At 60.1% G+C, this 23,256-nt stretch overlaps 2 protein-coding genes across 18 annotated transcripts; both read right to left on the minus strand.

Moving 5' to 3' along the window:
• Nucleotides 1-202: 202 nt before the first annotated feature.
• Nucleotides 203-1,592, minus strand: TMEM88 (transmembrane protein 88). Its single transcript, XM_017531587.2, has 2 exons — nt 1,018-1,592; nt 203-861 (listed from the first exon to the last, which is right to left on the minus strand). Exons 1-2 carry the CDS (start codon nt 1,435-1,437, stop codon nt 592-594), a joined length of 690 nt encoding a protein of 229 aa, XP_017387076.1. The 5' UTR covers nt 1,438-1,592; the 3' UTR covers nt 203-591.
• Nucleotides 203-23,177, minus strand: KDM6B (lysine demethylase 6B). 17 transcript variants are annotated; one of them, XM_017531580.2, is made up of 24 exons: nt 23,028-23,177; nt 16,243-16,361; nt 11,303-11,422; nt 10,857-11,000; nt 10,620-10,761; nt 10,315-10,413; nt 9,988-10,207; nt 9,794-9,886; nt 9,546-9,707; nt 9,276-9,458; nt 8,842-9,189; nt 6,549-8,740; nt 6,333-6,459; nt 6,103-6,208; nt 5,063-5,268; nt 4,894-4,958; nt 4,739-4,813; nt 4,486-4,634; nt 4,217-4,331; nt 3,945-4,132; nt 3,646-3,787; nt 3,180-3,306; nt 1,018-3,094; nt 203-861 (listed from the first exon to the last, which is right to left on the minus strand). In XM_017531580.2, the coding sequence occupies exons 5-23, from the start codon at nt 10,754-10,756 to the stop codon at nt 2,783-2,785; spliced, it is 5,046 nt and encodes a 1,681-aa protein (XP_017387069.1). In that variant the 5' UTR covers nt 10,757-10,761; nt 10,857-11,000; nt 11,303-11,422; nt 16,243-16,361; nt 23,028-23,177; the 3' UTR covers nt 203-861; nt 1,018-2,782. The 17 variants fall into 17 exon arrangements, with proteins under 17 accessions (XP_017387069.1, XP_037595566.1, XP_037595571.1 ...); XM_037739638.1 differs by having other exon boundaries at nt 11,303-11,465; XM_037739643.1 differs by having other exon boundaries at nt 11,250-11,465.
• Nucleotides 23,178-23,256: the final 79 nt, after the last annotated feature.

Below are 23,256 nucleotides of genomic sequence, written 5' to 3' on the forward strand. Positions count from 1 at the left end.
GCTGGGCCCCCTCCTCTCTATTGATGGGGAGATGCCTGGGGTCAGGGACAAATCTCTGAGGTCTGGCCAGGAAGAAGGGACAAAAGCGATAAGGCCAGGGGGCTGAATGATGCACCTCTCTGCGTATTTGCAGCCCTGGCACATGTTTCCTGTTCCTCGGCACAGGGCAGGGATGATTGTACTTGTGCCACCCTTCTGTTCGCAGAGCACGTTCGTTAAATCTTTATTGATGCGTGGACACTCCTTCCCCTCCGGCCCCGCCCCCCAGCCCCAGAAATACCGGATGAGCTGCCCCATAAAAGGAGGGCATGAGATTGTGGTCCCATTCACGACAGGGCTGAGGGGGAGGTGTGCAGGGTCCAGCCCAGAAGTTGAGGATTTAGAAGTGGGTAATGGAGGGAAAGGGGGTTTTCCGAGATGTAGGGGCTTTCATCAGCACTGGGTCCACTGATGCAGCTGTTCCCAAAGGGATGTTAGGACTCCGATCAGGCAGGGGTGGGGGCAGGGCAGGTCGGAAGATGCGGGGCTTCCAGTCCTTAGGCCGAATAAGAGGGAAGGCAGCCGTCAGGGTTCTTCTTGACTCGGGGATAATTAGACCCAGACCTTTCCTGATGTGGGAAGGGCCTGGGACCCTGGTGAAGCCCGGGTTTGCCTCGGCTGCGAGGCGCGCCGACGCCGATAAAGGGCTCGGCTGTAGGGCACGAGGCAATCAGCTAGGCGGAGGCGCAGGCAGAGGCGGCGGTAGCTGGCCAGAGCAAGCACGAGCAGCGGCACGAGGAGCAGGAATCCGGTGACCAGAAGGGCCGTGAAACCGGGGTCCCGCAGGTGCGCGGTGCAAGGGGGTGCCTGGGAGCGCAGGAACTGTGGGAGAAGAGGAGTCAGGCCCAAGCCGACTGGGTCATAACTGTGCACGCGGTGGAAACAGCCCAAGCGGGTTGAAGTTGTGGCCCATAAACCCCACCGCCAGCATCACCACACACCAACACCCAACACTCACACCCCGGGGCGCACGCTTACCTGAGAGTGGCAGAGGAAGCCGAAGCCCAGCATGGTGACAGCGGGTAGCAAGATGGTCCCTAGCACCAGCGCCAACAGGAGAAGATTGAAGGCGGCCACCAGCAGATTCTGGGCTGTTACAAGCACAGCGCAGGCCCAGCAGTCCAGGGGGTCCCGGGGCTCTGGGCCGCCGGGAACCGTTCGCTGTGCCCCGGGGACATCCGCCATGGCCTGCCTGTATCCCGCCCGCCTGGGCCGCTGCCTTATAGTCCTCTTTCCTGCCCCTCCCCCGGCCCAGCCTCTCCCCACCCCCCTTATCCTGGAATGCGGCTGTAGGATTAGGCACCCCCCATCCTGAGGAGCGGACCAGAGCCCTGGACATTCCACAGGCACCTCCGGGGAGGGGCTCGCCCTTGCCAGGGTCTGCGCAGTCCTCCCCATCAATCACGGTCTTGCAGCCCTCCCGGTACTCTCCCTGCTATCAACCAGCACGTTAGCGAAACAGGATTTTTTTTCTGCTTTTATTTTTAATATTAATATTCTCACACAAAAATCACTGAAAATAGGGGTAGGGTTGGGAAGACCCCTCTGCCCCTAGGGCAGAGAGACAGTGCAGTGCGAGGGTGCGGGACTGTAAACCCCCCATCCCTCCGCAGCCCCAGCGTGGACAAAAAACCACCAACAAAACGAAAATAAAGCCCCAGAGAAACTCACCCCGGGGTGTCCCTGCCCCAGTGAGGCCCTGGCCCTGGGTTGTTTCACACTTAAAAACAAAAGGGGGTGGGGGTGAAGGTCTGTGTTTTTAAAGTTGGCCGGGACTGGGAAGGACGGGGTTCCTTTTCCTCATAGTTTTCTTTAAAACCTTTAAATTTTTTTATTTTATTTATTTATTTTTTTACAAAATACCATTTCAGTTCCCACTTCTTCCCCTACAGTACAGGAGTCGCTCACCCTCAGGCGGGGTTGGGGTCGGGTCAGGAGTGGGGGGACTGGTCCGAGAAAGTGCAGGACATAGGGGAGGGGAGCGGGTTTGAGCACCATGAGAACCCGGCTGGAGCCGCGGACGGACGGGTGGAGACGGTCGGGCCGGGCCCGGACACACACGGGCGCAGGGAGAGCCCGGCGGTGGGCGGTCCCCGGAGGGGCGGGCAGGATGGCTTGGGGGTGTGGGAGGTCGGGTTTTCCCAAAAATGAATAAATAGAGGTGAGTGGGACTGTTATAAATTAAAAACCAAAAACAAAAAAGAACAAAAATTACAAATCATAAACCAAGTGAATAAAGAGACATGTACAGGGGTCACAGCTAGCATTGGAAGTAAAAAAGGAGGTTCTGGGGGAGGGGTAAAGCCCATAGAAAGAATCTCATTAAAAACCTCGGCTGCCGTAACGTCTATGTACATACACGAGCCGCGTGCATCTGCGCCGGGCGGGCGGGCGGCTGGCAGGGTGAGGGAACCCGTATGTGACCCCCGCCGCCGCCGGAGCCTGGTCCTTGTGTCTGTTGCTAAAAAGGCCAAAGTCGGTGAGGGGAGGGGCTGGTGGGCGAGGGGCTGCGAGCCCCCTCCCCCGTCTCCCATTTTTTTTCCTTTTTTCCTCATATTTGCTAAAAAAAAAAAAAAAATGTTTTTCTTAATAAATTAAGTGAGGGGAGCTGCCAATGGGGTGGAAGGGCTGGGCCCGACCCCCTTCCCGGCCAGAGGCGGGACCCAGGTCCAGCCTAGGCGTGTGCTGGTGGCCCCGCGGCGCCCTGCGAGGGCCGGCAGGCGGGCGGGCGGGGCGTCTGGCCTCATCGCGACGTGCTGGCGGGGGCCTGTGGGGACAAAGCCGGCAGTGGCTCAGGGGCAGGCACGGCCAAGCCCCTGAAGCCCATCCCTGCAGCCTGCCCCAGTGCCCTCCTCCGCTGACCGCGCACCCGCGGGGCCCTCACCAGCGTGAAAGCGTCATAGGCCTGCGCCAGCTCCTCCGTGCGGTACTGCTCCAGCACCACCACGCCCTGGAGGCCCGCGCTGCGGCGCCGGGCACAGCCCTCGCAGTGTACCAGGTACGTGTTGCGGCTGCCGTTCTCACTTGTCACGAACAGGATGTTAAACACCTCCACCTGGGGCAGGGAGGAGGGGGCAGTCAGGAGGAGGGAGCGCCACTGTGGACACACTCAGGGGGCGCAGGAGAGCCGGCCCACTCACATCGCACTCGTTGCAGTAGTAGGCTGGTTCGTCCTTGACCCGGCCCTGGTAAGCGATTTTCTTCCCTGCCCGCACCAGGCTCTCACGTTGGACCTGACAGTGCTTCATGGACTGGAGCAGGCAGAATCTGGGGAACAATGGGGTTGTATTGAGGCCACCGGCAGGGAGGGCTGGGGCAGGGCTGGAGCAGGGGCAGAGGGGCGGCTCCAGGGCCCTCCCCGCTTCATGTCCAGGTCCCATCCTCTGTCCTGGGCATCTGTCATAGGTGAGATTTCCTGTGGCTTTTGTCTATTTGGACCACTAGGAAAGGTCAAGACCAGGGACCTAGGTAGCTTTCCCAGCATAGTAACGCTTGAGGCACAGGCAGACACGGATGGAGAGAGGTGAAGAATGGGGCGCAGTCAGACAGGAAGAACTAGAACAGGGATCGGGTAGGTGGAGATGGGCTCCCACTCAGGGTCCTCACTTGATCATCTTGAACAAGTCAGGGTCGCTGATTTTGACCGTGCGAGCCACGTTCCATGACACGTGGATCATGGGCACGATGGATTTGACGTTCTTCACCTCGTTCCACTCATATCGTTCCAGGGCCAGCTGGTACTGATAGGCTGCGGGCCAGAGGCGATCACAATAGGACTCTCACACAGCCCCCAGATACCTAGGCCCAAGCCCTTTCCCTCCCTGCTGGCGAATCTCCAAGCCCCTCCTCACAGCCCCTTGCCGCTGAGGCCCCACACCCCGCCAACACCTGCCCCACCCTCTCACCGGTGAGGGGCCCCACGTTCCAGGCAATGTTGTTGCACCAGCCGGTGGCCTGCACCCAGTGCACAGTCCCCGCATTAATCCACACGAGGTCTCCAGGGCGCTGCACAAAGCGGTACACAGGGATATTGGATGCATAGAGATCATCCAGGATTGGCCACCAGGAACCCGTCAAGTAGTCCACGCCGTGCCTGCGAGGTGGCCACAAGGTCAGGTGGGAACTGGGGACCAAGGGCGGGGACGCGGCAGACTGACTCGCGTGGGACAGCACGCACCGGTCACAGAAGGCGCTGATGGTCTCCCAGTAGTGCTCGTGCACCGCGAACCACTCGCAGTCACCTGGGCCAATGTTGATGTTGACGGAGCAGAAGTTGTTATTCTCTTGGTGGCCTGCAGGGGTCGACAGAGAACGGCATGGCTGGCCCGGTCAGAGCTGCAATCCCCGCCAGCCCCGCCCTCTGCCCTCATTGGCTGACGGCTGAGCGCCGCCGCCAACCCCTCCTCTTGCGCTTCCCGAAACGGCGCGCCCAGGCGTGGAGCGCACCTGGCGTTCGGCTGCCGGGCACCTTCATATACAGCTGCACCGTGTTCATGCCCAGGATGGTGTGGCCCACGTGGCTCAGCATGTTGCCCGTGGATGTTACCCGCATGAAGGCGGGCAGCTTCAGCAACTCCTGCAGCTGGGGCTTCCACCTGCGGTGCGAAAGTGCGACGAGAGTGAGAGGCTCCACCCCGCCCCTGCCGCGAGGTCCCAGCAGCATTCCTGCCCCAGCTTTGCTAGCCTCAGCCCCACTGACCGCTTGGCATCAGACAGGTCGATGTTGGTGCCAAACTTGATGATGTGATGGTTCTTCGGGTCTGGTGCGCTGCCGCTGGGGCGAAGAGCACAGGTTTTAGGAGAGCAGAGGGAGGGGAAGGAGGCAGGAAGGGAAGGGACACACCGGTACCGTACCTAGGAGGGGTTCCTGTGGTGCTGTCCGGCTCCTCTGACTCCTCATCCTCACTCTCCTTCTCCTCCTGCTCAGCCAGAGGGTCGGCAGGCCTGGGTCAGAGACCTTCCAAGAGCCCTCCCACCGCACCCCCAGTCCCAGGACCTGCCTCGTGCCACGTTCTCCTCTCACCTGCAGAGACTCCTGGAAGGATGAAGCCTGATACTGTGCGTACTTGGCAATGGTGGTGTGGGAACGGGAGCTCTCGCAGGGCCAGATCTGTCGAGTGCCTGTTAGGTCCCAGTTCTCATCTGAGGGCTGCTGCACCTGCGTGCGGACCTCCACGGTGTGCTCGCCACTCGCCTCCACCAGTGTCTTGGTGGAGAACAGGCCCAAGTCTGCAAGGGAGGGCCAAGTAGGGCGTCGGGGCAGAGGCAGAAGATAGGGACCAAGGACCTGACAGACCCTTTCCCTTTCTTCCTCCTCTGGCCTCTGACAGGGTGGTCCTAGGCTTAGCAAAGCTCAGCCCAGGAGGAATAGGCAGAAACCCTGGCCCCACAGGAAACTGGGCGTGCTAGCTTCTATCTGCATCCTCACCAGCCCTCTTTCTCCTGCAGCTGCTCAAGGACTCAGCCCCTCGACCAGTGTCCTCAGGTGTACACGTGGCCATATGCACCGCACCTGGCACATAGTAGGTGCTCAATGAATGTTGGGTTCTCTTTTTCCCCATTTGGAATCTTTCTAGTCAAAACAGCAGCTGCTTTGAGATACCACTGGACCCAATTAAAGATTCAGTCAAGTGAAAACCTGAAATGCGCTTTAAATAACTCAGTGTGGAGAAGGGAGGTATACAGGTATAAAGGAGACAAGATTGACCTTTATATTTCTATACAGTTTCCTCTAATTTTCTGTGTTTGGAATTTTGCGCAATAAAAGACTGAAAGAGAGAGAGCCCCAAAATCATGTCTTAAGGGGTATTCTAAAATCTGTATTCTTCTCATCCTTAATCACCAAAAAATTCAGAAATGACTAGGGCCCTGACTGTGGCCCCTTCTCCCTTGCCAAATGCTGGGGATAGACAGACAGATAGGAGAAGAGCCCAAGGCCAGCCGACTCATCACTCAGAGGACTCCTGATAGCCACTGTGGGTCTTCTGGTGTGGGACTTCTCAGAGGATCCCACATTCCCCAGACCCTTGTAGCCCTCCCTGACACTCTGCCTCCCATACTCACTGAGCCGCAGGGAGCCCGCCAGGCCCCGGATCACCGTGATGGGATTTCGAGGGTCTGTACAGAACTGCAGCAGGACGGGTGAGAAAGCATCCCGTTTGCTCTCCAGCTGAGACATGACCAGAAGAGCTGGGGTCAGAGCCCTGGCCCAGGCTCAGAGCACCCCAGCTGTCCCCAGCACTGTCTTAGAACCCACTGGTAGGGGTGGTTCTGAGTACAAGTGGCACACATACATAGATACTAGGTGTAGGGGGGTTGAGTTTTTCCCGGGGCAGCTTCTCCTCAGTGTTGATCTTCGGTTTCACAGACTGGGCAGGGGAAAGGTAGGACTCTCGAAACTTCCCTTTCACCTTGGCATTCCTGTGGGAGGACAGTGGGATGAAGACAGGAACATCAGGGTGATGGGGGGAAAGGAGCCTATCCCCAGGCCAAGCAGGCAGCCAACTCACTTGCTGGCACGCACAACATCAGCAGCACAGTGGCTGATGGTAAGGTCTGCCATACGCAGCCGCCGCTCTTCCACCTCAGAGGCGATAAAGGTCTCTTTGTCACCACTCTCTACCTTGATGAGCCGGATCTTCAACTCCTTGGGGGGCCCCTCACTAAGTGAGCGCAGCTTCAGCATGTCAGCCCGGCTGACACCTGGTGGCCCTGGCGCTTCCTCCCGAGCCTTCTTTCCAGGGACAGGGGCTGATGGGGGTGTGGGCTGGGCAGGAGGTGCAGGAGCTGGTGGAGGGGCTGGAGCTGTGGGTGGCTTGGCCTTGGAGGCCCCGCCAAGATCGGGCCGGGACTTCTCACGACCCTGGATCTCCTCACTCTGCAGGTCCAGGTTCCCCAGCACCCGGCGGCTCTTTTCTTTGGGGGCTTTGGCCTTGGCCTTTGCCCTGCCCTCACGGGGCCGCCGACCCACACTGTCCTTACAGGCCCGCCTGTGCCGCCTATGCTCCTTCTGGTGCTCCTTCTGTCGCCGCTTACAGCTGCCTGACACCACTGCTGCTGTCACCCCGCCACCCTCCTCCTTGGCCTGGGTGGGAGGCAGTAGTCGCTCAGTCCCACTGTCCGTTGGGTCTGCTGTGTCCACTGGGTCTGCTGGGTCAGTGGCACTCCGGCCCACCCGCTCCACAAGGGTCTCACAAGCCCGACTGATCTCTTCTAGCACCTCAGACTCAGAGCGAGCAGGGGGCAGAGGCAGGGGTGGGGGTGGCTGGGTGGGGGTCGTGGGGCCCGGGGCTGGCTCTTCGCCCACCCTGCGCTCCCGGGCCCAGGGCCCGCCTGAGGTAGAGAACTGAGATGACGAGGAAGCAGAGGGCTGTGGGGAGCCCTGGGCGCTAGGGGCCGCTGAGGTGGGTGGTGGGGCGGTAGCACCTGATGGGGGGCCAGGGGAATACTGAGTGGTGGGCAGGGGCCCAGGCCGGGTGGAAACAGCTGCTCCAGTCCCCCGATAACAGTACTTTTGTCCCTCCAGCACAGAGGCCAAGGATTTGAGCAGGCTGGCCGGGCTGGCGGGTGGGGGTGGGGGTGGGGGTGGCTGTGGCTGGGGGGGTGGGGGGAACTTGGCTAGAGGCGGTGGTGGCGGTAGGGCTGGTGGTGGCTTCTTCTCCTCTTCCTGGGTGGCCGTGGTGGTGGTGGTGGTGGTGGTGGCAGCAGCAGGGGCGGCAGGAGCAGTGGTGGTGGGGGCTGTGTCGGTGGGAAATGGAGGCTGCAGAGAGGCAAAGGGCTCCTTCAGAGGGGGCGGGGGGGCCACGCCTGCTTCCTGTTGTTGCTGTTCCTCCTCCTTGCGAATAGATTCATCCAGCATCTTCATGATGTTGGCCAGCCCATCAGGTAAGATCTTGAATTCGGCTGGCTCCTCAAACTGGTCCTCCAGCGGGGTGGGGGGAAAATCAAAGAGTCGCGGGCCTCGGGCAGGCAGTTCCCCAACCCCAGGCGGCACAGGCTGGGGGGCTTTACTCAGGGGACCTGGGGGTGGCCCCGGCCCCACCTCGGGGGTCTTTGGGAAGGAGACCCTGGGCCGGGGGCTCTCCGGGCGCCTGAAGCTTCCTGAGGTATTTTGGTGGCAGGAGGAAGGAGGGGCTGGAGGCAGGGCAAGAGTCAGGGGTGCAAGAGGTGGGTCCTGGGGGCTCTGTGCTGGGCTGGGAGGCCGGGGAAGGGGGTCCATACTTCTGGCCAGATAGGGTGGTGGGGGAAAGGACACAGGCCCAGCAGGGCTGCTGCTGTGGCTGCCGTTGTTGCTGCTGCTACTGCTGGTGGTTGGGGTTGGGGGAGTGGAAGGGGTGTGAGAATCCTGAGTGCCCACAGAAAAGCGGGAGGCCAGAGGCCCCAAGAAGCCCTCGCGGTGGGGGAGAGGTGGTGGGGCAGGTCGGGGGGGTCCCTCAGTCCCAAAGAAGAGCTCCTCTAAGATCTCTCTGTCCTCTCGAGCTGCCCGGCAGGCCGCACCCTTTAACCAGGCAGGGGGTGGTGGGGGGCGTAAGAGGCGGGGACAGGGTGGTGGAGGGGGTGAGGAAGGTCCAGGTGGCAGGGATAGGTGGGGAGTGGCAGCTGGAGCCCCCAAGAACGGTTTCCGACTGCTGTGTGCCGAGGGCCCCAGGCGGCTCTGGTGAGTGACTTCCAGCGTGGGCGTTTGGTAATGGTCAGCGCCGGGCTGCAAGTGTAGAAGGGGGTGGTTGGAGCACAGCTCGGGCCACCTCAAGACGAGCTCCACCCATCACCCCTCCACCCGAAGTTGTCAAAGTTGTCACTCACAATGCCTGGGTTCGGCTCCATGCCCCGGAGACCGGTGTTGCTGCTGCTGCTACTGCTGCTGGTGGTGGTGGTGCCGGGGAGGCCAGGGGGCCGGGAAGGGGCGTAAGGCACGCAGGCGGTGGTTGCTGCTGGTGAAACGCTGGAGTCCATCCGCGACCTCTGAACTCTGCTCTCTCTAAGGTCACTTCCGGGGGGACGGGTGGCAGGCAGGCAGCCATGGCTCTCTGCTCCTGGGGGGCGGGGGCCCGGGCCTGGGGGTGCAGCCGGGACCAGCCGGTGGCCAGGGGGGTGTGCAGTGTATGCTGGAGCTGGGTATGGATATGGGTGAGGCAGCGAGTGCCGCTGCTCCTAGGAGATAAACAGGGATGCAGGATGAGGAACAGAGAGCATGGGATTTGCAGTTGAGAGGTGAAAGGCAACAGGCAGGGGCTCACCTGGCGCTCTGGGGGAGCTGAACCCTTGCGCTCTGGGCCCCAGGCATCTCCATGCAGGGTACTCCATAGCCCTGGCTTGGTTAGCTGAAATGGGGGGCTGGTGGCCAGGCCAGGCAGGGGTGGTGGTGGCGGTGGTGGTGGTAATGGTGGTGGAGGCAGTGGCAGCCCTGGGGGAAGGCCAGTCTAGGAGAGAAAAAGGTGTGAGAACCCCATTCCTTAGGCAGCCTAAGTCCTCCCTCCTCACTGCCTGCTGGCCCGATATACCCACACCTGTTCAGAGTTGCAGCCTCTCCTTCGCTTGCCTCCAGGGCTGAGGCCCTCCTCCCCTGAGGGGCCTGAGAGTGCTGCAGGAGGCACAGGCTGCACCACCGGGGGTTCGGCAGCTCGCTTCACCGGGGGACCTCCCCGCTTGGCTCCATAGTTCCGCTTGTGCTGAGAACAAAAAGAGGGAAGAGAAAATGGCACGGGTGCAGGGACAGCCTGGCCCTCCTCCCTAACTCATTCAGCGCCAGCCTCACCTCAAGGTGCAGCAAATTCCACACTTGCTCCAGGGGGGGTAGGACCTTGGCTCGGTGCTGGCAGGAGCCAGTATGAAAGTTCCAGAGCTGGGCCTGGGGGTGGGGGGACACGGGACAGGGGCAGACATCAGGTGGGGCACTGAGCCAGAGGCACAGTTGTACAGTCCTGTCCCCCATGCCCTACCTCATCCTACCTGCTGCAGTCGGCCAATGCGGGGCCCCAGCTCGGCGAAGCTTCCTCCGTATCGAAGGGCACTGTGGTAGCAACGTGCGGCCTCTTCACTGTCATGCTCTGACTCGTATAGTTGCCCAAGCTGTTCCCACAGCCCTGGCTGGGCTGGCTCCCGGAGCAGTGCCTGCACACAGCCATGCAGGGATTCCAGCTTCCCATGGAGGGGTCTTGGAGTGGGCACCCTACAGAGCAGAAGGGGTGGGGGTGGGGGTGGGGGTCGGGCTTGAGAGGACTCTTTCAAGCCCCTGGTCTTACCTCCCACCCCAAGAACCTTCAAATGTCCACTCACCCTGGGGCATAATATGGTTTGTTGGGGTGCCCAGAACTACTGCCATGTGAAGGGGGTAGGGGTGCAGGAAGCGGGGGCTGCCCAATGCTGGCTGAGCATCTGGAAAGAGAAGGAGTCTATTATATACAGCAAGAAGGAGCAGTCTTGTCCTACCTAGGCAGAAGGGGGCTGAGAGAATAAGAAAAAGCATCTGAGGACTGCACAGAAGCCCACAAAATGACAGGAACCCATGGAGAATGACACAGATTGAAGGGTACAGAAATGGAAAGAGATATGCCTGGAGACAGAGGGCCCCAAGTTCTCACCTGCCTCCAGGCAGCCATGCGCTACGAGGAGGGGGATGGGGCGGGCAGGAGCTCCAGGCCCCAGCACAGCTCAGGCCCCCAAGGGCAAAGGCTTCCCGTGCAGCGCGGGCCCCTGGAGGGTCCACTGCCCGATGCATCCAGCCTGAGTTGGGCATAAAAAAAATTATGCTCTCACTGAGGGCAAAACCAGAGCTGCCAGTGTACACCCAGCCAGCTTGACCCCAGATCTTCCCTTACCAGGTCAGCAGTGGCCCCAGGAGCCCTGGAGATCGGGCACGGCCCCCTGCCCCAGCTCTCTGGGACGATGGTCCGGCTCCAGCCGCTCTGATAAAGAGTGCCCGCTACCCCCAGATGGCTGCCTGGGTCCTTTCACAGCCAATTCTACAGACAGAAGGAGGAAAAGGAGTGAGACAAGCTGGCCAGCACATAGTCAAGGCCCAGTGGCTGGGCTGAGCGGACTGTGGCATTCACCAATCTGTCATTTGTGCAAAAGGCCCGGCCTTGGCTTTCCCCAAGGGGAGGCCCACCCGATCCAGCCAGCCCCTACAGGCCCAGGAGTGTGGCTGGGAGCTGGGATGTGTGTAGCAGGGAACCAAAAGGCCGGTGGGAGGGACGGGGTGGCTGCGCTACCAGGCTTCCAGTCCGGAGTCACCAGGCCACCCCGCAACGCAGCGGCCGCTTACCCGGCCTCCGTGGGAGCGTCCTCTCACCGCGTCGGCGAGCTCCAGAGATCTGGCCAATCACAGGACTTCCTCTCTCCCCAGAAAGCCAATCATCACCCGTGTCTCCGCCTCAGTAACAGCCTGGCCGGAACCAATGGGAGCGAGGTGAGCCCAGCAGCCGAGGCTGGGGGAGGAAGGGCGCCGGAGCCGGTCAGACGGGCTTAGCCCCGGGTGACCCCGATGTGACCCCACGGCTCCTACCTAGGGTCACCATCTAGGATCTGACACTCTGGCCGGCAGGGCCAGAAGGCAGCCAGGACGCCAGGACAAGACGCGTGCGGATGAGGGCGGTGAGTCGCACGCTTGGCCCGCGTGTGGGCTGGCGCTACCCGCAAGCCTCACGCACCCAGAGCCCGGTGGTCACGGCCAGGCCGCTCGAGTCGCCCCGCGCCGGCCATCACAAGACCGACGGACAGCAGATGGATGCGGAATGCAAAACAGACATCCCTCCCCTTCCTCACTTCACCTTGCCCAGTGACTGACCTCCTCACCCCAGCGCCCCTAAGAACTGCTTAGGGCTGGCCAGCCACGGCGACTTCCACAGCACCCAGACCCGTCCGCGGCGCTAGCAGGGCGCTCCACCCCCAATGCCTGACCCCGACCCAAACCTTGGTCAAGCCCCCAGTCTCATACCCAGTTCCTCCAGCTCCTCTACTTCCCCTGGCTTTCTGGGTCTTCAATGCCGACCGACCCCCAAAATCAAACTCCCTGTAGTCCCCCAACTTCCGAGAAGTCAGGCACCGCGGTCCCAAGTGGCCCCTCTCTCGTGGCTCGCGTATCCTCTCTGCCCTTCCCCGCCGGGGCCACGCGGTTCCCCACGGCCCACGTGGCCCCCGCCCCCCAAGGGAGGGGGGGATTTCGGGGGTTGCCCGTGACGTGGCTACTTGCGCAGCGGAAGCGGTGTGTGTAAATGTACGGGGCGGGGGGGGGTCCTGAGGGAGGGAGGAGGGCGGGGCCCGACAGGCAGTGACATCACCCTTGTCCCACTCTCACCGCCCACTCCCTTAAAGAACCCAGAACCCGTTTCACTTCCTCCTTCACGCCCCCCCCCACCCCTTTGCAACGGCGCCGGCTGGACCCCCGACTGGCACTACGCTCCCCTCTCCTGGACACCTTCCCATTAGCCCCAGTTCTTCCTTCTCGCCCCTCTGGAGCTGAGTCTCCGCGCCTACCCGGCGTCCCCGCAGGTAGGGAGCCGGCTTCGCTCCCGGGATCGGTCCATTGAGAGTCTAGAGTACAAAGAGCAGCGAGAGGCGAGTGTCGAGTACAAAGCGGCGGGGGCGGGGCCAGCGCTCCAGCTGGAGCGAGCGCCGGGCAGGAAGCCGGGGGAGAGTGCGCGACGAGGGGCTGGGGGCGGCTGGAAAGTTCGCCTTTGCTGAGAGAAGTCTGCGCTGTGGGGAAATTTCCACCCAGCCCACAGGGGCAGACGGGTTTCTGGCGAAAAGAGCCTTCCTTCCCCCAGGAGCAAGGTCGTTTGTTTGCATGGAAGCGCTTGGACCCTATAGGGCCCTGCGTGCGACTCTCCGCCGAACCCTGGTGGGCGCTTGGGCCCCGCGGACCCTCTCCGCGATTCACGTGGAGTTACTGTCAGAACCCTCTCCTTACCAAAGGCAGCAGCCTTTCTGTCAGTAACCAAGTCCGGTACAGCGCTGAACTGGGGTCAAGTAGAGCCCTGGCTGACTTCCCCCACCCGAGTACCAAGGCAGAGGCGGGGAGGAGACCCAGGGACCAGACGTGGACGGGGAGCCGGGGGAACCAGACAACAGAGGGGCAGATCCCTGCTTGGGAAGTGGTCCCGAGAGCGCTGCCAGTTACCAGGAAACGCAGCTTCCCCTTCTGCGATGATGACACTTCCCCTCTGCACTTCCCCTTTCCCACGGGGAACTGACTCAGCTTTCCCTAAGCGAGTGAGTGCGGTCCCTCCAGCCCCCTGTTCTTCCACCTTTATCCACAAAGCCAGCACCCAAGAATACAAAGCCCTCACTTGGAGACAAAACTTCCTGTACACTAAACACACACTCATTCTCACCAGCCCCCTCGGATCCTTGTCCGAACCCGGGACACAGGCGCTTGACTCTCGCCCCCCGTTCAAAGCCCTCCCTCGGGGTCTGATTCAGGCTTGGGGTGAGGGAGCGTGAGTCACCCAGAAAACCTTCCCCTCTTCCCACTGACTCAGCCCCCGCCTCCCTGAACACACACAGACACACAGTCAGAGGCAGACACAACTCCTCAGCCTACACACCGGCTCACCACCGGTCCCGCGGAATTTCCCCTCTCGTCTTCCCCCACGATGCCCCCGCCCTGCGCCGGGCAGCCCCAACGCGGCGTTCGCACCTGTTCCCCAGCCGCCACTGGCTCGCGCTCCACTCTCACCTCCACTCTCGCTGTGGGGCAAGAATAGCCCTCCTGACTCCCGGTGTCCTAGTATACTAACCAAGGGGAGGGGACCACCAACAGCCACAAAGACTGAAACCCACAGACTCCTCCAAGACAGGCGAGAGCTAATCGCACGCGGTCAGAGCCAGGCTGCGAAGTCTATTATACTTCTGGGGCAGACATTCCAGCTTCTCCCGACCCTACCCACAACCTCGGGAGCCAGCCGCTCTGAAAGGGTTAATTCCGCTCCCGCCGAGGCCACGCCCTCCCCATCCGGGCACTCCCGGCAAAGCACAGCTCCGCCCCCTCCATCCGGGCCCTGGACTCGGGACTTTAACCGACCCCCCACCGCCCGCGGGAGCCCCAAGAGAGAACCACTCCATCAATCACACCCATTTAACTCTCTCTGGGCTTGAGCCGACGAACCCCTCTGCGCAGCGCCGGAGCCGCGCGGGACGCGTGGTAAGAGGCCTGAAGTGCGCACGCAAACTCACGTGACGGCCAGAGATAAGAGCCCGCAGATAGGGTTTTACCGAGCAGGCAGTCAGCGGGCACGCAGCGTGCGCGCCGGTGTGGGGCGGTCCGGGACCCTCGTCGCAACCCGCTCCCTGCCTGTCCTCATCACTCCCGGTGGAAGCGAGGGGTTACAAGCTCGCTTCTTACCTGGGGGAGGGGGAGGCGGAGGGGAGGGCCGCCGGCTGAGGCTCCGCTGTGACTCAGCCACCCGGGCAGGCCGCCCGCCCGGGATTCCCTTCCCCAGCTTTTCCCCGGCTGCCGGCCCCTCCCCGCCCCCCACCAAGGAGTGACGGTGCCGGCCCCGGCCCGCTGTGTGTCACTGCAGGCCTTGTGTCTGCCTCTGACTGGGCGCTGTGTTCACCAGTCTGTCTGACACGGTCGGCTGTGCGTGGGTCCCGGTGTCTGTCTCCGTGTGCACCTGCATATCTGTTCATCTTGTCTCCCTCTGTGCCTGTGTCTGACGCGTTCCTGTCATTATCCCTGTCTACATGACTCCGCGGGGCTGTCTCTGTCTGTGTGTCTGCCTAGCTCCTGTCTCGGTCTTTTGTCTGGGTCTGCCTCTGCATCACTAGCGTGATCACGTGTGCCTCTGCACATGCCCTTCTGTGTTTGCCTTCATGTTACTGAACAGAGTCGGGGCGACACTGGAGCAGGCCCACCCTCCTGACTCCTGGCTACGCTCCTCACATCTTGCTGGATCAGTGATCATTCTGTTTCGAATCAAGTATTTGGAGGTCCGTCCACCTTCAATCAAGTTCTGTCCCATCCCTTGACAGCCCTGTTTATTCTCACAGTTCCCTGTGGCTGCTACTGTGATGATAATTGCTAGCATTTCGTGAATATTTATTACATTCCAGGCACTGCATTAAGCATTTTACAAGCATTTTTCTTTTCACCCTTCCCCAAAACCTGACATAGAAGGTACTTTGATTACCCAATTTTACAGATAAGGAAATTGAGACCCAGAGAGGCTAGGTGACTTGGCCAAATCATTCTGCAAGTGAAGAATGAAAGCTAGGCTTCTTTCCTGAGCCACATTCTTACCACTCTTCTATATTGGCTCTGTCCTACTCTCCCTCTTTTAGTTTTATCCTCACAGACCATCTCCTGGTCAGCCTTCCTCTCAGCTCTACCCATGTTACCCTCCTCATGTTCTCTAGAGAAGAAGGTAGGAGGCTGTGCAGCAGATCTCAGAAATCATAGGTTCTTGGTAATGAAGCTCATTCAGTTAACATTATTCAACACAAATCCACCACGCACCCAATGTGCAAAACATCATGCAAAATAGCGAGATACATAGAAGAAAACAGTTCCACTCAAGAAGCCCAATATGTAATGGGGAAGAACAACACACAGAAAACTTAAGCCCCTGACTTAGGGATTATCTTCCATTTTCTCCAACAAAGGAATGGGAAATAAAGCAGGGCTTCAGGCAGAGAACTGAGAGGAGAGACGTAAGCAGAAGAGGTTAAGACATAGGTATGGGGGCAAATGCTATAGTGCAGTGGGAAGAGAATGGGACCTAAAGAGATCTGGAAGGAAAGGTGAAATGCCAAGATTGCTGTGGCTGGTGGTGATCTCCAGTATCTCCCCAAATCAATTTCTGAACACCCTCCAAAAGCCAGGGTGTTCAACAACTCTTATAGAGGCAAAGCCCTTCTCCTCCCAAGAAAAAATTCCTCCAGGGTAACTCATATCCCACTTTCAGCTTGCAAACTCCATCTTCATTCAATAAGCAACTGAGTTGTAGCACTGGGGAGATAGTGGGGAGAAGATTTTTTGGTAGTAGTGGAGAGGCTGGTGAAGTATAGGGCTGAACCATTTATAGGAGATAGAAGGGAGGTCCATAAACCAGGAGGGCTGAACCACTCAAGCACCACATGGTGAGGTGCTCAGAATTGGACTAGACCATTCTGAAGAGTGGGCATGATCCAGATCATACCAAGCAACTCCAACCATGTGATGCAGTTAGACTGCTGGGGAGAGAGGGTCACTCAGACAGGACTTACCAGATGGAGTTTGGTGTGCCCTGTCTCATTGGAACCAGCACCCCAGCAGTGGGGTACAACAGACCACGGTGGGTGGGGTGGGTAGTGCTACGGGGCTGGCATGTTGCCCTGGGGGGAACCTAAAAGAAAAAAGTCAGTTAGAGGTGGGGTCTCCCAGGCTGGAGAATTTCCCTGGGCTTCCTGCCCCCTCAGTAAGGAGAAACCTGGCTCTGGTGGTCAGATAGGATAGGAGAATCTGTTTCCGTGGCAACCAGAAAAAGCCATCCCCAAACTGGTCATCCAACCTTCCCCTTCGGGAAGCAGGCTGGTATGGCCTGTGAGTAAGTCTACAGCAGATACCCAACCCCTCATCCCTCTTCTGACAGGACCCTCCTGCTGAGACTCCCTGGCCCCAGAGTTACCCCAGCTGCCCTATCATCTATACCCAAGCCAGCCTGAGTTCTAGCACCAGGACATGCAGACCTGCTTCCTTCAGCTCTGTATCCTCTCCAACGTTATCAAGACAGAAGACAGTCAACCCCACCCTCTGGACTCTGCCCCCTCCTGTTCCCCTAGGCGGGTGCAGGCAGGTCTTGGCTAGCAGCACAGGTAGCCAGACTAGATGAACGGGACCAACAGGGAGGGGCCATCCTCCCCTGCAAGAACTATGACTCTGGGCCTGAGCCTGGAAGTAGCCTCTGCTGCAAACCTCCCCTCCCTGCCACCGCCAAGGCAATATCCTGTTTCCCCATCACCTCCTTCCTCTTATGTGGCCTAAGAAGGTGATAGAGGCCCACTCCCTTCCCAACCCTCAGAGACAAGAAGCTAGGTCTTTTAGTGTAAGTCCAAGGCCAAGAATCAGGTGTCCATCCAGGGGTCAGAGTTAAGTGGCCCCTCACCTCAGACTCGCTCCTCAGGAACCTGTTTTCTGCTCCCTTAGTCATAGTTCTCTGCCCTTATGGACCCTAACACTTGGGCTCCTAATCTAATCTCTATATTCCTTGGCCCTCCAGCCCCCGTCCTTCCCCCTGCCCCAGAGACTCAGGCCTCTAGCCCCCAGTCTCCATGATGCAATGTTCTGCAAGCTTCTGTGGCTGCTGATGACACTGCCCCCAGGGAGGTGCTATTTCTGACCCACCAAGGTCCCCTCCCTGGGCCAGGGTAGTGGTCAGCTGTAGGTGGGTGAGGTCAGGCAGGCCAGGCCCTTCCTCTGGGGAAGGGAGCTTGAGGTTGGAACTCTCCAGGACAGGGAGGCTCACAACCTGGGAGCAGGGAGTATCTATAGTCTAGCATCTGTGTTTTGTGGTTGTGCTAGGGGAAGGGACTTGGGAAGGGCTAGTCTAGTGGGCCGACGTTAGGACAGGCCAAGGGGGTCAGAGGCGTGTGTGAGGGGTGTCTGGACAACAGAGTGGGGGAGGGGCTAACAGCCATTTAAAGGGCCAGCCCCAGAGCTTTAATCACTCACCAGCCTTGGCCCCAAGCCGGAGGCTGTAATTCATCTGTCCAACAGCTGGGGTGTGTGTGTTTGTGTGTGTGTGTGTGTGTGTGTGTGTGTATGTGTGAGGGGGGCATGTGGATGGGAAGGGGGAGCTGGGTTGGGGGAGGGGCTGGGGCTTTCTTGTGCACAGAGCCAAACAACAAAAGGGGAAGCTTAAGTGCCAGCTCCAAAGTGCCCAGGCCAGGCCACTGACCTGCAGACCAGCTGGTGGTCCCCCACCTGGTGGCCGACAGGCTCCATAGTTTGGACTCAAGGATTCTTGGCCAAGGAGTCATGTACCCAAAGGTGGGGCCCTGGAGAAAGCCCAGGCTGTGTACCCCCCAGGCAGGCTGTCACCCCTCCTTGCACCTTCCCAGCCGCAGCACTGTCCCAGACCTGGCAGGCCCCGCAACAGACTCAGCCTTAAATGCCCTGCTTACCAGCCAAGCCTCCCCAGACATGGCTTGCCGGCTCCCCCTCCCGCCAGCACAGGGTGGCAGCGGCCACACCGAGGCTGTCCCTTTAAATCATTACCACCCCTGATTGTGTGGACGAACCAAGGGCCCTGCCCCCCAGGCAGGCTGCTTGCCACCTCCCCCCCCCAAGTCCCCAGAAATGTGAGGGCCATTTAAAGGGACAACAGAGAGGGAGCCAGGTCTCTAACTGCCCCCCCACCCCCACCCTACACACATAGCCCCTTGCCCCTCCAGGGGGCCCCCTAAATTCCGGTTATCTCCCCACCCCTAGAGACTGCTAGAAGGAGAAAAGGGGCCAGAGCTGGGGGGGCGGGGAACTGGGGGGGAGCAAGAAAAGGCAGGGACTCCCTCCGCCCCCAGGGGACAGATCGGAAGGAAAGCAAGAGCCCAAAGAAGCAGCCAGACAGAGCCCCCAAAAGGTGCCTTGGGCAGACCTAGGGCACACAGGCTGTTGGGTGAGGAGAAGGGAATCAGGCTGCACGAGACGCCGGCGCGGCCAGCGGGCGACAAGCCCAAGTGGGGGCGATGGAAAACGGAAGGCCAGGGAAAAGAGGCAAGGCCAGGGGGAAAATGGGGAGACGGAAGGGGAAAAGGGGTCATCCGGGAGGGTGTGGAGGAAAATCAGAGAGGGGAGGGCGAGCCAGGCCAGGGTTACCTGCTGGGTGTCTGTCCCCCGGCGGTGCCCCCGGAGTCCGGGTAGGGAGGGGGGGAAGCAGCAGGGGGGGGAGTGGGGGCTGGGGGGGCGGGGGAGACGGTCCCTCCTCTGCCTCCTGGGCCTGCCCCGGCGCTTGCAGCCTCTGCCTCCCTCCCTCCTCCTCCCCGTCCCTGAGTCCCGGAGTCAAACAAAGAACTGTAGCAGGCTCTCCCCAACCCCCTCCCTCCTCCTCCTCCTCCTCCTCCACCTCCTCCTCCCCTCCCTCCCTCCCCACCAGCAGGCTCCCTCCTCCTCCCTTCCGGTCTCTTCCTTTAACTACCCGCCCCCCTCCAGCCCCCAGCACTAGTCTCTCTCCACCCACCCACCCCAACCTTTTACACACCCCTAAGCCTAGCCTTGTCCCCACTAGAGAAACTGTGGAGTCCCTTTGCAAAATGAAAGGCTCCAGAGAACAACATGGGAGGGGACTGGGGTCTTGCTTCAAAATCAAGAACCACAATACAATTATTTTATTTTCAAGGCCCACGGAATAGTCTTAGCTATTTCTTCTCCAAGAGGGGAAAAAATAATCCTAAAGAAAGCAATACAAATCTGCCTAAAGCCTTCATCAAATAAAACGCACAAAGCAGTTAAAGCTAATCCCCAGCCCCCTAACCCAAATCTCCAAATTAACACAAACTATTCACTCCCCCCTAACAAACTCCTAGGGTCACTGCTGGTTTGGAGCAGGCTCACAGGAATAATAATAAACTAATAACACCATTTAACAATAAAAGTATTTCATAACAACAAGCACTCATTCTGTGTTCATTCTGTGCCAGGCACTGTGCTAAGTGATTTGCATAAATTATCTCATTTTTTTCCTGGCAGCGGCCTTCAAGGTAGGTATTGATATTTAAATGTTCAAGATTAAAAATGCAAGGCTCAGAGAGGTTGTGACCTTTCCAAGTTCCAGTAGCCACTAAGTGACAGAGCTGGAATTAGAATACAGGTCTGATCTGACAGCCCAAGCTCTAAGGTCCATAAAAGTACAAGCTGATTTATTCCAAGACCATCTCCAACCCCAGAACTTAGTAGAGAAGAGCAGCCAGAGCAAGCAACCGAGTCCCCCTCCACCTAGTGAGAGGCTACAGACCGATTCACCGGCATACACACAATAAAGACCCTGACTTTCCAGCCTAATACTGTTTCTTGGCCCTTTTCCTTTCATTGTTTGTAGATAGGGGTGTGCCATTAAGGGGACGTTCGGGATAAGCTGGTGTGTAGTGAACCCCCATACTACACACAGCTCTTCTGTCTTGCAACCACTCCCACTTCAAATTAATCTGGGTAAGGGGGCAATAGGACACTTGGCCATGCAGCAGGTGGGAAAGTAAAAAGACTGCTAGGTAGCTCTTTCTATGGGGGCGGAGGCTTGGAGGAGAAGCTCTTCTGTGCCAATCTAGGGAAAAGTGACCCAAGGCTCCCTCAGCCCAAGCAAAGGGGCAAAGTCTTTCAGCCACACCACACCCGTGCCCCTCCCCCTCACAAAACTCCAGGCCGGGGTTTCCCACCTGCAGGATGCTAAGACCAAGGGAAGGGAGAGGGGAAAGAGATGGCACGGGACTGGAACTGGACTCGGGGCAGAGGTGGGAGGGAATAGAAGGGGGAGGAAGCCTCATTGCCTGGCAACCGTCCCAGGGCACGTGCACTGGTGACATCATCCCAGGCCACCTCTAACACAGACCTTTGACCCCTATGGGGCGGAGGGGGTGTGCTAAGCTTCCTGGAAACACCCTTAGGAATTCTGGGAATCCAAAAAGGAGACGTAGGAAGGAACCCAGGCGTCCTTATCTCTTTTACCCCATACGACTCCAATCTCAGGGACTCATGCCTCTTGCCTGCCTCCTCTTCTCCACCTGCAGCCCTGACCTCCCAACCCACATTTCTGACGGGAGTCAGCCCGACACGCCCCTCGGAGATACTGTGCCTTCTCTCTCTCGGGCAAGACCTCGGTGGGGGCCGGCAGGCGGGGACGGGGGCACCGGGTCCCGCTGGGGCTCCGTCTTCCATCTGCAGGATCCCCCGTGCCCCAGCCGGCCGCCAGCCGGAATCTGTCTGGGTCCCCAACTCTCCCGCCCCTCCCCGCGCTGTTCCAGGGCGGAGTCTGTGGAGTTGAAACCAGGACACGGCAAGAGGAAGAGTTATATAACCGGGAGAAGCGAAGAAGGACGAGTGGAGACAGGGAGAGACAGCCCGAAAGGAGCCGAGGGAGGTGCAAAGAACGCCGGAGCGAATGAGAAGGAAACATTAGGAATGGGAAGGGTTTTGGTGCACATCAAAGAGCAGGAATTCACGCGAAGAAGGGGCGTGATGGCCCAGAAGAGTCACCTGGGCCGTCCGGGGCTTCCCCGCAGTGCCCTCCCCCGCCACCAACAGCAGCTGGGCCCGGGAGGGAGAAGCCTCGGGAAGGGGCGCTGGTACCCGCTCGCTTTCTCTTGGGGAAGCAACGTAAGCCAGAGCCCGGGAAGGCAGCGGCCGAGCAGATGGGGCCGGAAACCACAGCTCCGCCCAGCCCACCTGGGAGTGTGGGGCGCCAGCTGGGGGTAGGTGGGGAACAGGTAGTCGGCCCTCCTGAGCGAGGCTGGGCATTATGGTCACGACCCGCGAAACGGTGCAGACCGACCGAGACGTGGGAGTCCCCAGGGGCTGAGGAGCGCAGCCTCGGGCGGCTTTACACGGACTCCACACTGGGAAGGGGGCGCCCGGCTCGCCGCGCAGGCGCAAGGGGGTGCTCGGGCGCGTGCGGCCCAGGGCTGGGGGGTGGGCGCGAGCGTGTGGGAGTGCACGTGCGGGTCCCGGGCAGCTGCCGCCTCCCAGCCTCCGCCGCTGCCCCTCCCCTCTCCCTTTCCCGTCGCTATCATGACCCTTCCCCATTGGCTGTCAGGGCCCTGACGTCAGGGCCAACCGCTGGAGCGGATTGGGTGGACGGGAGAGTTTGGGAATCCGGCTCGCAAGTCTCGCCCTCCAGTTACTCTGGCAACTGGGCAAGCCACCCCGGGGAGAGAAGGGGAGCTGAGGTGAACGCCGCGCCTCAGGTGCCCCCTTCCGGACAATCGCCGAATCCCCTCCGGTCGCGGCGCAGCTCGCTGCCTCCCCGCCTTCCTCCCAGGGCTCTTCCCGTCTCGGGAACCAGGCGTCCTGCCCTCGACCTTCCCCACAGTCTCCAGGGCCACCGCTCTCTTCAACCTCCACCCAGCGTCACAGCCATAAGCTGCAGCAAACGGGAAGCGAATCTACGTCGCTTAGCAACCATCCCGCGTGTCCCCCCCGCAATTTACCCGGGCCCGGAGAGGTGGAGACTGAGTCCCCAGAGTCCTCTCTCCATCTTCTGCCCTGCCACCTCCAGCCCACAATTTCCTGTGAAGGGGCCCAGATGACAGGAAGTCAAATGGGGGCTTCAGCCTACTTTTCCCTCGGACCGGGACGGGGGGCTTCAGCTATCTTCACGGTCACGTCTCGCACCTGCAGTCCCCGCCGCCCTGGGTGCGCGTCTCGCCCTCGCCATCTCGTGGCTGCTCTGGGAAGATTCCGCACGGAGAAGCTGTGCGGGGCCCGCGAGGGCTCGGGAACGGCAGAGTGGGGGCAGGACCAGGGATGAGGAGACTAGCGGGGAGGGGCGTAGTGAAGGCAGGATGCAGTGGTGAGAGTGGGATGGAGGCGAAGGCTACTGCTGGGAGGCTCTCGGGACCGCTGGGAAGGTCAGACTGAGGTTTCTACTCCTCACCCATGCAGAGAACTGGAGGGAGACTTAAAGTAGCCCTGGGACCGGGACACACCCCAGTCTGACCACATCTGACCTCAATAGGTCAGGGCATTCATTGGCTTGTCTGCAAACTCTGCCCTTTAGTCCTGCCTTTCAGTGAGGACCACCGCACCCCGCCCAGGAGTCGAGAAGAGGAATTGCAGCCCAAGGGGAACTGGAGTCCTTTCAGGCCTCTCTGGACATCCGGAACCTGACATATCTGCCTCCCAGGTCTTCCTCCTTCCCCGCCGTACTCTCTTCTAGGGGACCCATGACCTTCGCCCCAGTCTTCTTCCCAGTGCCCTTCCCAAGACCCAAACGTCCATCCCCAGCTCTACCCCTCCAGACTTAGGCGTCCTGACCCCTGCACACAGAGTTTCCCTCTTTCCAGATGTCCTCGCAGCTCCCCGTTACCTGGTTCTGGGGGGTCCCAGGTGTTCAGGCTCCGCAAGGTCTCCCAGGGGGTCGAGCGGCCCCCCCTTCTCCCAGGCCGGGGCTGGGGGGGCCGCTCCGCCCAGTGGCGCAGTTGGATTTTCCAACACAAACACCCGCACCCCTGCTCCCCAGCCCCGCCCCCTTCTCGTGGTCCCGCCCCTCCTCACGCTCAAGTCCCCCTCTTCGGCTCCGCCCCATCTTCTGCTGG

This window comes from Cebus imitator, unplaced genomic scaffold (assembly GCF_001604975.1).
Source record: "Cebus imitator isolate Cc_AM_T3 unplaced genomic scaffold, Cebus_imitator-1.0 Scaffold72, whole genome shotgun sequence".
In the NCBI taxonomy this organism is placed as follows: domain Eukaryota; kingdom Metazoa; phylum Chordata; class Mammalia; order Primates; family Cebidae; genus Cebus; species Cebus imitator.